The sequence below is a fragment of the Dermochelys coriacea genome, chromosome 7 (assembly GCF_009764565.3).
Source record: "Dermochelys coriacea isolate rDerCor1 chromosome 7, rDerCor1.pri.v4, whole genome shotgun sequence".
NCBI lineage: Eukaryota > Metazoa > Chordata > Testudines > Dermochelyidae > Dermochelys > Dermochelys coriacea.
Window position 1 is genome coordinate 123,831,164 of NC_050074.1, and position 14,104 is coordinate 123,845,267.

The 14,104-nt window shown below is 53.4% G+C and overlaps 1 protein-coding gene across 3 annotated transcripts; it reads left to right on the forward strand.

Moving 5' to 3' along the window:
* Positions 1 to 33: 33 nt before the first annotated feature.
* Positions 34 to 13,713, forward strand: TWNK (twinkle mtDNA helicase). Of its 3 annotated transcripts, none has more exons than XR_006282722.1 (5): positions 34 to 1,361; positions 2,296 to 2,536; positions 3,349 to 3,456; positions 4,685 to 4,825; positions 8,267 to 8,391. XR_006282722.1 is itself a non-coding variant. In XM_043518823.1 (5 exons), the coding sequence occupies exons 1-5, from the start codon at positions 113 to 115 to the stop codon at positions 8,752 to 8,754; spliced, it is 1,827 nt and encodes a 608-aa protein (XP_043374758.1). In that variant the 5' UTR covers positions 34 to 112; the 3' UTR covers positions 8,755 to 8,933. The 3 variants fall into 3 exon arrangements, 2 of the variants coding, with proteins under 2 accessions (XP_043374758.1, XP_038267124.1); XM_043518823.1 differs by lacking the exon at positions 4,685 to 4,825 and adding an exon at positions 8,668 to 8,933 and having other exon boundaries at positions 8,267 to 8,408; XM_038411196.2 differs by lacking the exon at positions 4,685 to 4,825 and adding an exon at positions 11,196 to 13,713 and having other exon boundaries at positions 35 to 1,361; positions 8,267 to 8,408.
* Positions 13,714 to 14,104: the final 391 nt, after the last annotated feature.

Consider the following 14,104-nt stretch of genomic DNA (forward strand, 5'->3'; position numbering starts at 1 on the left):
GGACTGAGGTGGGAGGGGGGGCAGGGGGACTCCAGGGAGCAGGCGGGAGCCGGGCTGCGGGTGGAGCCAGGTGAACTTGGGGTGCCCTCTGCAGGAGGCTGGCCCCGGTGGGATGATGGGGGTGCCCCCCTGCAGAGCCCCTCTGCGCCTGCTGCCTGCGCTCGCCGGCTGGGCGAGGGGCTGGGGAGCCCCACGGAGCTTAGGGGCCCTGGCTGGCCCCCCCCGGCGGCAGTACAAGAAAGAGACGCTCCCTGCCTCCGAGGGCCCCATCCCACTCGTGACCATCACCGAGATCCGCCAGTACCTGCGAGCCCAGGGCATCTCCTTCCACGACGGCTACAGCTGCCTGCATGCACCCAGCCTCTTCGTGGAGGGGCCGGGGGAGCAGCAGCAGCCCCCCGCCGGCAGTGCCCGCTACAGCCTCTTCATCGACAAGACCACGGGCAGCTTCGTGTGCACGGCCACCCTGGCCGAGGGCACTTGGCAGGACTTCCAGGCTAGCGTGGAGCTGAAGCACAAAGGAGTCCCTCGTGCTGGCCTGGAGCAGCTTGACTGGGTGGACCAGACTGGGGAGGACGCCCGCCATATCTGGGACCGGGCCCTGCCACTCTGGGAGCTGCTGGATGAGGAGGAGACTCGGACAGCTAAGGCCATGTTCGGCATCTCCAAGGTGTCGGACGCCACCTTAAAACGCTTCGGGGTGCGCTACCTGAGGGCTGCCCGCACCCTGGTCTTCCCCTGGTTCAGTCCCCGTGGCACCGGCCTGAAGGGCCTGAAGCTGCTGGGGGCCGAGTGCCAGGGGGACACGGTACGTTACGTGGAGAACACTCTGCCGCGGCCGAGCGCCTATCACAACCTCTTCGGGCTGCCCCTGATTGGCCGCAGAGACACAGAGGTGGTGTTGACAGGCCGGGAGCTGGACACCCTGGCACTGTACCAGGCTACTGGCTTGCCCAGCTTGTCCTTACCCCGGGGGGCTACCTGCCTGCCTCCAGCCCTGCTTCCCTACCTAGAGCAGTTCAAGCGCATCACCCTGTGGCTGGGCGAAGACCTCCGCTCCTGGGAGGCCGCCAAGCTCTTCGCCCGCAAACTGAACCCCAAGCGCTGCTCCCTGGTGCGACCCGGTGACCAGCAGCCCCGGCCCCTGGAGGCTTTCACCCGCGGCATGAACCTCTCCAAGATCCTCCGCTCTGCCCTGTCTGCCGGGCACAAGTCAATCATCTCCTTCCGCCAGCTGCGGGACGAGGTCTTTGGGGAGCTGTCCAACGTGGAGCAGGTGGCCGGGGTCAAGTGGGCCCGCTTCCCTGAGCTGAACAAACTCCTCAAGGGCCACCGCAAAGGGGAGCTCACCGTCTTCACAGGTGACTGGCTAGCTGCGTGAGGGAGGGGGCTGGGAGAGTAGGACTCCTCTTCTCTGATAGCTTCAGCCTCTGTGTTTGAGCACTTCATCCCTCTGTCTTTCTTTGACCTAGTCGGGGTGGGGGGGTCTTTCCGTTCCTGCCCTTGTCACTCCCCTTGTCATTGATAGTACTCCTATAGCCAGGATTCAGTCAAGGTGGCTCCTACAGACTGGCGGGTTCCTGTTTAGTCCTCTCTTCCCCACTTGGAATTGCTGGTAATATCATATCCTGCACTATAACAGCTGACTGTGATGTTACCAGGAGCCAGTTTGATTTCCAGTGAGGAATGAGCAGCAGGAGCTGCCAGACATTGAAGCGATAAAGAGCCTGTTTTCATACAATTTGACTTAGAAATTATATTCCCCCTTGTTCCCGCCCCCACTGGAAAATGTAAGATACCTGCAGAAGTTTCTCAAGGACTCTTGGGCACAGTTTCCTGTTGAAATCTATCCAGGTAAATGTGGCTCAGTTTCTTTTTTCCAGGCTGCTTTAAGTGAGGTGTAAATTCCCTGTGCATCTAGCCCACCTGTTACTGCAGGCATGGTCACGAGAGGTCGTACGCTAGTCCCACATCACTTCTCATCTGGAGAACCCTCTTGTGAGGGTGTACAGCAGCGTAACTCAGCGCAGAATCTAGCCCTTCAGCATTAGAGACAGAAAAGACCTGTTGGGTCTCATTGAGTCCTTGACCAGAGGAGGGCTGGGCCCTTCAGTATTTTCCCCAGTGACTTCTCCACCCCAGATAAGTGGCTTCCAACTAGGGAGGTTCTTCCCTTGTCCTAGTCTCTATTAGGAAGAGTTTCCTGATGTTCAACCCCCCGCAGCATTCTCTGGCTGGCAAGGCAGGAGAGCCCGTCGGCTCTAGCTCTCATTTAACCTATTTCTGTTGAAACAGGCCCGACGGGCAGTGGGAAAACTACCTTTATCAGCGAGTATGCCCTGGACCTCTGCATGCAGGGGGTGAACACCCTGTGGGGAAGTTTTGAGATTAACAACGTGCGCCTGGCCAAGATCATGCTGACCCAGTTTGCGGTCAGGCGGCTGGAGGAGCAACTGGACCAGTTCGACGAGTGGGCAGACAAGTTTGAGGACCTGCCGCTCTATTTCATGACCTTCCACGGGCACCAGAGCATCAAGTAACGTATCTGCCAGCAGCCCCGCTCTTGCACATCCACCCTCATGAGACCTTTGCACCACATTCACCATGGCAGCAGTGATCTGCCCCCCAGAATATTGTGTATTAATGTAACGTGCTATGGGGCATACGGGGGCACAGGGAGGTGAAGGGATTTCCCCAGGGTTGCACAAGAGCTGCCGGTAGAGTCGGGATTAGAACTAGGCAGTTCTTGGCTCCAAGTCTTGTGCCGAGTCCACTGGACCACACCTCCGAGGGGGATCTGGAGGGTCCTGTGTTGCTATGCAGACTGTGATCTGGGGCGCTTAGATGGGCTGGATAGAATCACCAGAGCCATTTGGTACCTAATGCCAAGTGTGTGCCTGGGACTCAGAACAGGCCGCAAATGCCTGCCGTCTGCTGTGGGTCACTTGAGGGAACACACCTTTGCCTCTGGGGGAAGAGAGCAGCAGCAGCATTACAGACAAGGAAGGATCAGGCCTTTCGTTTGGCATCTTACAGCCAAAAGTGTGTCTGTGATGCCTTCTGTCCAAAGCACCTTGTGAGTGTCAATTATATTAACCACACGGCCCAGCCTGTAGATCGGGATGCAAACCCCTTGTGTAGCCGGTAGGCTGAGGTGGTGACTTGCCCAAGCTCTTGCAGTGAGTCAGTAGCACAGCTAGGAATGGCTCTTCAGAGTCCATGTCCCATGCTTCAACCACAATCCCCTCATTCCTCCTCTCACCTTCACAGGAACCAGCTTCTCTGGTGCCTCATTTGCTTGGGCTGAATGCGTGTGACTGAGGCACCTTCTTCTCCTTTCCCCCTCAGGACGGTGATAGAGACCATGCTGCACGCAGTGTACATGTATGATATCAGCCATGTGGTCATTGACAATCTCCAGTTCATGATGGGGCAGGAGCAGCTCACTGTGGACAGGTGACTCTCTTCCCTCTTACTTGGTGTGTTCCACTCATGCTGCTTCTCCCCGGCCTAGAACCTCCTCATGCAATCCTCTCCAGTGTAACCGTGGAACCTGGTTCCTTAGGGCCCCATCTCACTCCTTCTCCTTCTTTTTACCTTGACCCGTGTTTGCCAGGTAGCCTTTCCTCATCTAGAGGTGCTGCCTGTATAATGTATTTAGGGAAATCTGGTTTTATTACTGTCTGGATTGTGGCAGCACCTAGGAGCCCTAAGTCATAGACCAGGTCTCGTTGTGCTAGGCGCTCTATCGATAAAATATCTTTGAAGAGAACGTCCCATTAGTCAGTGCCTGCAAAGTGAGCCCTGGCATTTATACTGTTTTCTGGGTTTAGATTTTTTGGTGCAAAGTGTTTTCTTGGCTGGGAATCTTCCGTGACAAGAAGATCAGGGAAAAAGGGAGGGAAAACATTGCTTCAGGTGGGTTCATATTAGGAGATACATTAAAAGCTGTTTTATCCGGCATGTTAGGGGAATGGGGGATGCCAGTAAGTGAAAAATGACAGTTAACTAAGAAAGAAGGGAGTTTGGATGCATGGCTGGGGGTTGGGGCACGGGAGGGTGTGTGCATGGTGCAGACCCTGATAGGGAGTTTGGGTGTGGGAGAAGGCTTGGGGCAGGGAGTTGGGGCATGGGAGGGGGCACGGGGTGCCAGATATGGGGAGCACTCACCTCAGGAGGCTGCCCGCAAGTGGTGACCTGTCCCAGCTGCTCCTAGGTGGAGGCACTGCAAGCAGCTCTGCGCGCTGCTCCAGCCCCGCCCCAAGCGCTGCCTGGCCAATGGGAGCTGCAGGGGCAGTGCCTGAGGGCAGAGGCAGCGTGCAGAGCCGTCTGTCGCGCCTCTGCCCAGGAGCAGACGGGATAGGTCGTCGCTTGTGAGGAGCCACCTGAGGTGAGCGGCCCCCAGATCCCGCACCCTCTCCTGCGCCCCAATCCCCTGCCGGCCCCACGCCAACTGGACTTTCAACGAAGATCAGAAATGCTGGTTTATAGAGCTTCTTGGTTGATGAAGTGCCGGATAAAACAGCTTTTACTGTACCAAGATGAGTTCCTTTCTGATGTGACTTTGTGTGTGGTGCTGCAGTGTTTGAGTTATGGTATAAAAACCTAGTGGATTAAAAATGGTTCATTGGTGGGGGGACATTTAAATTATTTTATTTACTAGAATGATTTTGTGCTTCTCCAGCTCCTGCAGGATCTCGAGGAGCTTTGCAAATGTAGCAACCTGATATACAGACAGTGCACAGAGGTCACTTCAGCCACTGCTGAAATGCAGTCTCTTCTAGGGAATGAGGTGGAGCTGTCTGACAGTGCTCAGCAACACCAGGTAGCATTTTAGTGCTGGAAGGGTGCTTACTGGACTGAAGCTGCAGGGGGTTATAGGGAGGCAGAATGCACCTGAGTTGGCGTTTGGCCCAGGATTATGGGGTCTTTGTGACGCACAAGAGATGAGCACTTTGGCTTCTATGTAGCAGCCTTTCCTTTTAAAGAGGCACTGCTTGCTGTTTGCTGCAGGACCCTGTTGTGCCGGGCACCGTAAAAACACAGCAAGAGACAGTCCCTGCCCCGAAGAGCTTAGTCCAAAACTAGATTGACATTGAGATTTCTCGAGCGCTCGGGTCCCCAGGAACCAATCTTGATGGGGATGACACAGGATCGGGCCCTTCATCTTAGCGCCTCAAAGTGCTTCCCAAACATCAGTGGCCGGAGCCTCTGCTGATACGATTGGGTGCAGCTCCACTGAAGTCAACCCACCGGCACCTGTCCCATCCTCTCTCAATCCTCATGTGGGGCAGGGAAGCCTTAGTAGAGGGGTACATTGAGATGCAAAGAGATTAAGCAACTTGACTAGGGTCATGCTGGAAGTGTGTGCCAGAACCGGGAATAGAACCCAGGAGTCCTGACTCCGTCTTCTGCACTCATCACTGCATGGCGCTCTAGCTGCTAGCAGGAAGGATGGCTTAGTGGATAGGGGATCGTGTGGCACTTGGGTGCTGTGGGTTCAGTTTCCCGCTCTGCCATAGACTTCCTGGGTGACCTTGGGCAAGTCACTCAGTCTCTATGCCTCAGTTTCCCATCTGAGCAATGGGGACAGTAACTCTGCCTTGCCTCCCAGGGGCATCGGTTCCATCAGTGAGCTTGAGGTGCTGAGGCAATGGGAGTCAGACAGTCCCTAGAGAGATGGATAATCACCAGGAAATGAGAGATGTAGAGAAACAGTCTGTATCAGGCGGGACTCATTTCACTTCCTAATGGTAGTGCAAGTTCCCCTCTCTCCTCAAAACTGCATCTTGCCCTCGCTTCATGCCCCACTGCTGTTGCAAACCAGAGCTGAGGAGCACCCCTCTCTGGCTGTCTGTTTACCATCCCCACGCCCCACGTGAAATGACCCCCTCTGCTTGCTAGCTGGGTGGAGAGCGGCATGTTCGATGCCACGCTTCTGGCTCTTAGGCAGGGCCTGGTACCCTGCAGGAGCGGGACTTGTGACTCTCCAATGTTATGCTATCCCTTTGGGTGCCATCAGTGCCTATAAACTGGAATCGCCTGATTGCCTCTGTGAGAAGGAATGAAGGCAGGCTCCGGGGCTCTCTGGATTGCAGGGAGGCTGGTCTCTTTATTCTGCTCTCAGAATTCAGCCCGTCCCAAACCCCAGTTTATTTCTGAGATGGAATAGAGGGGGCTTTATCTTGTAAAGAGCTCAGCTTTTTAAAACTGGAGACAGCATGACCATGCCTGTAAGAGTCATTTTTTTGTTCAAAGTTGGTAACAAGTGTTATAGGCTAATTAGGGTGTGCTGAATCCAGATACAGTTGTTCCCAAGCTGTACGTTGTGTACAAAGGCCTCTGCAGAGAGGACAAAGTAGCACATGGAAATCACTGACGGTTCAATCTTCATTAGCTTTGTGTTTAGGATTAACAAACTTCAGTTGGATTTTACTGAGCTACAGGATGTAATAAAAGTGAGCAAACAATATGCACAATCTTGATCAAGATATTGAATTTCAGTTTTTATTTGGCAACAGGTACTAGGAATATTTGAATGTAATACCACCAGGAAAGAGCGTGTTTATGCAGCTCTTATATATTGAGCATTACCACCTTGAAACAAAAAAGCTGATTTAACTGTTAGAAACACAACGCCTAATCTGAAAACACCTGCTTTGAAAACAAGTGAAAGTACTTTCTTGACTGAACGTTAAGAGAACATTTGAATGCACGCATGTTAATGTTGTACCAGATCACGAAACTTTGGATCTTGACAGTGGCAGATTGAATCAACTTCAGAGTAGGTCTCTTGTTATAACACGCCTACTTATTTAATGCAGCCATCCTAAGTGTCAGAGACATTGACACAACCTTGTTCCAGTTTTCTACATTTGCATGTTCCTGCACAAACAAGCCGTGCTGTCCTGTGCCCGCATCACTAACTTTTGCACCCTCTTGTGCAGCCACAGAATATGGTGGTATTGGTGGCAGCGACATGAGCTGTGGCACTGGACTCTGTCCTCCTGTTTCCAACCCATTGTATTGCTGCTTCTCTTTACTGGCTACTGCCTCCCTTATTCTGTGCATCCTTGTTCACCTGCTTCACGCACATCTTCTCTATTTGATTCCTGGCAAATAATCCAGAGACTAGGAACTCAGGTGGCTCTATTGAGACTTGCATGCAGTTCCATGTTTTACTTACAACTGTGACCAATTGGAGTGTCATAAACCACTGCCCCATCTAACTGCTGTTGCTTTATTTGTAAAATATATCATCACCACCACTTCTGTGTTAATTTTTCCCTCACTACAAAGCATGATGGGCTATGAAACCAAGGCCAAGCATCCAAGAAAATGAGAAAATGATTTCACATATTACAGGAAAAATAACTTCTGAGTTATGATTAACTTGTTGCTAATAGTAAGGTCTATGGAGACTGGATATTATAAAGAGTTGAATACTAGGGTACAAAAGGTGTTAAAATCATGATGTGTGTCATTTCAATTCTGTTCTTAAGAGACTGAAAGGGAATTATGCCAGACAATGTGACAAGTTCAAGCACACCCAGTTGGTGTTTCAAACCTTTCTGGGGAATTTTAGCGGCTATGTTTGTTTGAGGGTCTAAACATCAGAATTCAGCTTGGTGACAATCATTTTCAAAATCAGCAGGTTCCAGTTATGGTAGAAGAAGTTGATACCAGCTTTAAACAAAGAGTGCAACTAGACCCCTTCTAGAGGATCGACTGAGATTTTTGTCTAGTCTAATGATTTGTTTGTTGGAGCAGGAATCTGGCAATCAGGACTCCTGGGTACTAGTCTCACCTCTACCTGGTTGTGTGAACGTTGGGGAGTCACTCCCCTTCTCCCTGCCACCATTTGCTCATCTGTTAAATGGGGATAATGGTCCTTTTAACCCACCACCTCCATGGAGCTGTCGATGTGCAGTGTATCTGAGTACCTCATAATCATTACCATATTTATTCTCACAGCACCCCCATGAGGCAGGGCAGGGTTGTTACTCTATTTCACAGATGGGGAACTGAGGCACAGAGAGGCTAAGTGATGTGCCTGAGATCACCCAGTCTGTGGCAGAGCAGGGATTCAAACCCAGCTCTCCCAAGTCCTCGGTTAGCACTCCAACTATTAGACCATCCTCCTCTTTAATTGCACTGTCACTGTTTGCAAGAGGCTCATTGCCTGCGTGTGGAAAGCACTTCCTGGAGCCATGCCATGAGCAATGTCTCTTCCTCATCTCACCCCCTTGCCGTTTTGCTGTTCCAGGCTTGCCGTCCAAGACTATATCGTGGGTGCCTTCCGGAAGTTTGCCACGGACAACAGTTGTCACGTGAGCCTGGTCATCCACCCTCGGAAGGAGGACGAAGAGCGAGAGCTTCAGACAGCCTCTATATTTGGGTCTGCGAAGGTGAGCGGCTATTGGGAATAATCCAGGATTGGATCTGCTCAGGTTGTGTTAGCAGCTGGCCAGGAGTCATGTGTCAAATGGAGCAATTTACAATTGCCTGTCTTAAGAGTTTATTTGAGCATAAGCTTTCGTGAGCTACAGCTCACTTCATTGGATGCTACAGCTGACTTCATCGGATGTAGCTCACGAAAGCTTATGCTCAAATAAATTTGTTAGTCTCTAAGGTGCCACAAGTACTCCTTTTCTTTTTGCGAAACAGACTAACGTGGCTGTTACTCTGAAACCTGTTAAAAGAGTTGGTGGCCCATGCGGACTCCATCTCCCAGAATGCAGTGCTCTGTTGTGATGCGTCTTCCTGGCTGCCATGGCCCTTGTATATGGCTTTGCTTGCGCTAGAAATGAGCCTGTGCCCATGCGGGGCTGTTCCCTACAGCACAGTCCTGATGGGCACGGGTAGCAATTCCTGCACTTGGGTCACTGATAACTTCTGGTCTCAGCCCAGAGAGGAGCGGGTGTCTTGTAAATTTTGAGTAAAACTGGTTTAGGCAGTTCCGGGTCTGGCACCTTCCCCTAGTATCTAGACCCCACTGCCATAGCGCAGGCACCTATGTGTGGAAGTTTCAGTGGGTTTGTTTTGCAGTCCTGATGGTGATGGCGCTTTATCCCTTTGGGACCAGAGCGGGTTAGGAGCCATCTTCAGGGAATAAAATAGTGAACAGCGGGACGTCAGCTAGGGGCATGCTCTGGTGAAGGAGAGACCTGCAGACACTGCAGGGAGGAAGCCAAGCGCCTGAGAAGGGGACACAGTCTGGAGGTTTGAGGATGAAGCCTGATTCTTTACTTGTCTTTCTCGTTGATGCTAAACTGGTGTTCGTTGTTACACCCTGAGCGCTGTACCTTTGCCGGCTTAAGCCCTGGTGTAGCCGCAGCCAGGGCGACAGAAGAATTCTCCCATCCACCAAGCTCCTGCTGCTCGGAGAGGTGGGTTAACTAAGCTGGCGGAAAATCAGGAAGCTACAGCGCCAGAGCCGTGCCAGTGTAGCACCCGTAGTGTAGACCTACTCTTAGTGGGGCGGACGGGGGGGGACGTGTGCATGAACAACCCTCCCTGAGCCGAATTGGGCTCTCTAGGTGATCTGGGAGCATGCAGTCTCTTAAGGGGGAGTGTATGTGAAGGCAAGTCCCGACACACAGCGGGGCATCGGGGCCACACCAGGCTGCAACAGGCTCTGTGCCCTCCTGCGAGCCCCAGCCGTACATCTCTGTTCAGTGGGTTTGTCCTCATGTGGCTTTAAACGGAGAGTCCTTGAGTGCGGCTTCAAGCCCGTGGTTAGACCCGTCCTGGTCTGCCTTCGTTAAATGCTTTCTGATGTGCCAGCCACCCTCGAGGAAGTGGGGCTGTAACTTCCTTCTCGAGGATCCAGGCCGGTTTTCTTTCCTCCCATGTGGTGACGTGTGGAGTGCGCAGGAGGCTCTGTCTCTCGGGGACGCTTGTACCTGCCTCCCAGTGTCTTGCCATCCTGGGGGCTAGTAGCCCGAGTGCTGTAGGAGTCCAAAGGGCTGCAGTATCCCAGAACAGTAAATAGCCATGAGCCGGTGTCTCTGAACGGTCCCAGAGGTCCTGACTATCGCAGCCTGGTCCAGTCCCCGTTTTGGCCAGCCCCGGTCTCTCGTGACTGGACCTAGTTGCTGGGTCCCAGCCACCCAGGTGTGGGCAGAGCCTGGTCGCTGATCTGGTGCTGGCTCTGTAGGGATCGCTCCCTATCTCTGTGCCCTTCCGTGGGACAGGTGACTGCTCTCCTGCTGCCCCTGGGACCAGGGCCTCCGATAATCTCCTGAGCCCCCCTAGCCCCATGGCTTATGCTCGCCCCCACCTAGGCTGTGGCCACTCTAGGCTCCTAGTTTAACCCCTTCAGGGACAGTGTGGCAGAAAGGCCAGGAGCACAGGGGCTTTCCCAGCCACTGGAGAGCCACCGCTCATTGCAAAACAACGAAATTCCTGAGACATCCCTCCCACCCCCACACACGCACTCCTCTGAGTCGGGAGTCTTGTCAGCATGTCAGGCTGGGCAGAGCCCCTCCAGTCTTTTCCCTCTCCAGCCTGGGCTGGCTTGTGGCCACGGTCTCTGCCCGGGCTGCCCCCCTCCCTCGGTCTCTGCCCCATTTTTCCAGGTGCCCAGGGTGAGAAACTCCAGCCCTTTCCCCCAGCCAGGCTCCTGCCTAGAGAGAGTTGATTGTTCCGTGGGGTCGGGCCAGCAAATAAAGCTGACGGGCCTAGGTTGTTCTGGGATGGCTTCGCAGTCCTAGTGATTCAGCCCTTTCCCAGCCCGGCACCTGTCGGGAGTGCAGCTCACTGGCGGCCCTTGACGGGGCTGGCAGCTTTCAGCACAGAACCCACTGGGAGACCGGGTACAAACAGAATCTGACACAAGCACGTCCCGCTCTGTCCCACTCACTGTTCGGTCATTACCGATCCCAGCGCACTTTCCCCAAGCGCCAGGGGCTAAATTCAAATTGAGTGAGTCATGCTCCGCCTACCATCTCCTATAGTTTTAATTGGCTGTGGAATTCTTCACTTCCTAGTCTCCTAGTATTGCTGGGTGCTGTTGGATGTGCGTTCCACCCCAGAGGTGGCTGCATTTCTGAGGGGCACAAGGCATTTATGTTTGCATAAATGCACAGGCGCTATCTGAAGTGCTCTGGGACCCCTCAGTCGAAAAGGTGTATGTCCAAGTCCAGGTACTTCTCTCCCCATGGCCTTCTCCTTTCTCTCTCTCTTGCATCCAGGCCAGCCAGGAGGCCGACAATGTGCTGATCCTCCAGGACAGGAAGCTGGTGACGGGGCCGGGGAAGCGGTACCTGCAGGTGTCAAAGAACCGCTTTGATGGGGATGTGGGGGTCTTTCCCCTGGAGTTCAGCAAAGCGTCCCTCACCTTCTCCACCCCTATCAAGGGGAAGGCCCGGCTGAAGAAGGTGAAAGATGACAATGGAGCACCGCCCAAGCAGGCTCCATCTGGAAGCAGTGGGGCCTCTAAGAAGCAGTGACCCAGCCCATGGAATGGGCTGCTCTGGCAAAATCCCTTCCCCGGGGCACTCCTCGGCCAGTGTTCACCCCAGCCCCGAGGGGAAGGGAGCTGGGGCGGAGGAGGTGTTAACCCTAACCCTGTGCTGTTGGCCTAGCCAGGCCTCGGTTTCCTGCAGGCTCCTCGCCACTCTGTGGGGAACCTCGGCTGGGTTGCATCTGGGGAGGAGGAATCGCACACCTACCTCTGCATTACGATCAGATGATAAGCTATAAACGGGCTCTTGGCTTAGAAAAGCCTGCCAGGGACCCACGACACCCTGGCTGACGGAAGGTGAGATGGACACAGGCTGGGGCACAGGGGAGTCCTGTGTGTTATGCCCCCGTCTGTTCATTTAGCACAGGTCCCTGTCCGTTTGTCCCTGGGGAGCTGTATGTCCGGACGCTGGGCTGCTGAGTCGGTGTTGCCTTTGAGCTAGATGTCTGTTTGCCAGACCCTCTCTGCTTGTTACCATCCCTGGAGTATTTCAGTCAATGTGGGTAAATCCTGACCCCACACCCTGGCACCGAGCAGGACACTGGTGTGTTTAAAAACTCCAGTGACACAGTGTGTGATTCCCTGTTCTGTGAGCGGGATAACTTACCAGGGACGTGCAGCAGGCTGATGCACAGATCCTTCCCCTCTGCAGAGCGGGACTCCTAGCCAGGCGTGGGTCACAAGCCAGTGTGAGTTTGCCAGGGCTTCTTGACTCAGTCCCTACTGCACGTCTGGTCTGTGTCATAAAACTGCTGCTGAATTAGCTCCACCTATCTCAGGAGACCTCCCTCCCTTCAGTCCAGGACTGGGATGCTGGTTCTGCAGGCCAGTCTGGAGGGGCACCAGCAGAACTGGGCAGGTCCCAATGCTGGGCTAGCAGGAGGCTGCGGGTCGGGATTGAGAGGCACTGGCAGGGCTGGGATAGCAGGGAGTTGCAGGTTGGGATTCAGGGGCCCTGGCAGAGTTGTGGGGGGCTGTATGTGATGAGTGAGGTGTATAACCAAAGCTGTGTGGGTTCAGGGGTACCCAGCTCCAGCCCACACTGTCCCATGAATCCCTCACTTCCACAAGGCCTGGGAGAAGGTAGGAGGGAAAGGGAGGTTCAGGGGGGAAGCCAAGTGCCCACTGACTTAGAGGCTCATGGCAGAGAAGCCGAAGTGACACAGCTGATGGCACTTGTTCCTGCCTGGTGCCCATAAAACAGATTGTGGGGTAATCAACAGCACTGCTTTGGTAGCGTGTGATTGGCGATTTTGAAGCCCCTGTATGGCCGGTCAGGAGCCAGGGGTGCCCTACCAGCGTCATACAGTTGTCACATCTGTAGCCTGTGGGCTGCACCTACTTTGCTTATACAATTATTTTAAAATCGCAATAGGCCCAAGCCAGCAATGTGCCGAGAGCCCTCCATTGCCATCGACTGCTTCTGAGCTCACGTGGCTGGGACCCCTTGTTACCGGATTCTCTCTGATTTGAATCGCCCCACAATCTGGGGGAGAACAGGCCTGTGTGAATGCACCAGCAATAAAATCCCAGCTGTTCAGGTCTTCCCTTGCCCTGCAGCAGGCCACGCTGTAGTGATCTCTGCTCCATTCAGCTAGACTCTGGGATTCCAGCCCTCACTGCCCCAGCAGTGCTGGGTTTCTTTGAAGGTCCAATAATGCTGCTTGTGTCTGAGGTGGGTCCCAGAGTGGGGCATTGTGAAGGAAATGGAGCCCCCCAGTGCACGGGATGGGGGGATTTCTGAGGGGGTTTTATAAACCACATTCCCAAAAGACTTTTCAGAGGACAGTTTGGATTTATTCCCTCCTTCCCCAGGATTTGGAACCCAAACATCGCAGTCTCGGGCTGGTGCATGGGAACCAGACCCTGAATCCGACAGTCTCAGAAGGCAAACGGAATCCATTGTGCAAAGTAAATTAGGATTTTATAAATCCCTCTGGCTAGGCCTGGCTGTGCTGGCTGGTCTCTAATGTGACGGAGATTATGAAATGGTTTGCAGAGCTCTCCCTGTATGGCCGTCTGCACTCCCGTGTGTGCGTAGGAAGGCAGACTCTGGGAGAAGTGGTTTTCAATCAGTGTCGAATGCTGACTACTGTGATTTGGGGTTCCGTTGCACTGGGAGGGAAAACCTCCCCAATGACTGACTCTGCAATAATTTTGTACACACTAGGGTGTGAAAAAGATCATGTTGATTAGCTATTTTGTCTACAGCTTGTCATTTGATTAAAAACAAAGGTGGCTTTTCAGTGCTGCTTTGTCCTGGTTTTGCCCACAAGGTGTCAGTCTGCATTAGACTTGAATCTTCTCTTTCTTTTCAAAAGGAAAACTTGATGGAACTTTCCTCAAATTCCAGCCTCGTGCACAGTTCCTCTGTGTAGCACTAAGCATCTTGATTTTACGCTGAGCTCAGAAGTCTCCATTCCTCAGGCTATGGCTGCTGGCTGAGCCAGCACTTTCAGAGCATGGGTTTGCTTTACCTTTGAATGACCCTTTGAAACTCAAGCAGGGCCAGATTGTGAGATCCCCCTGCTCCTGGTGGGTAGTGCATGACTCCACGTCCATGGAACAGCTAATACACACAAGAGTGAAGGTGCTGGAGAGGGAGAGAAATCCAAACGCATCCCTGGAATACCACTG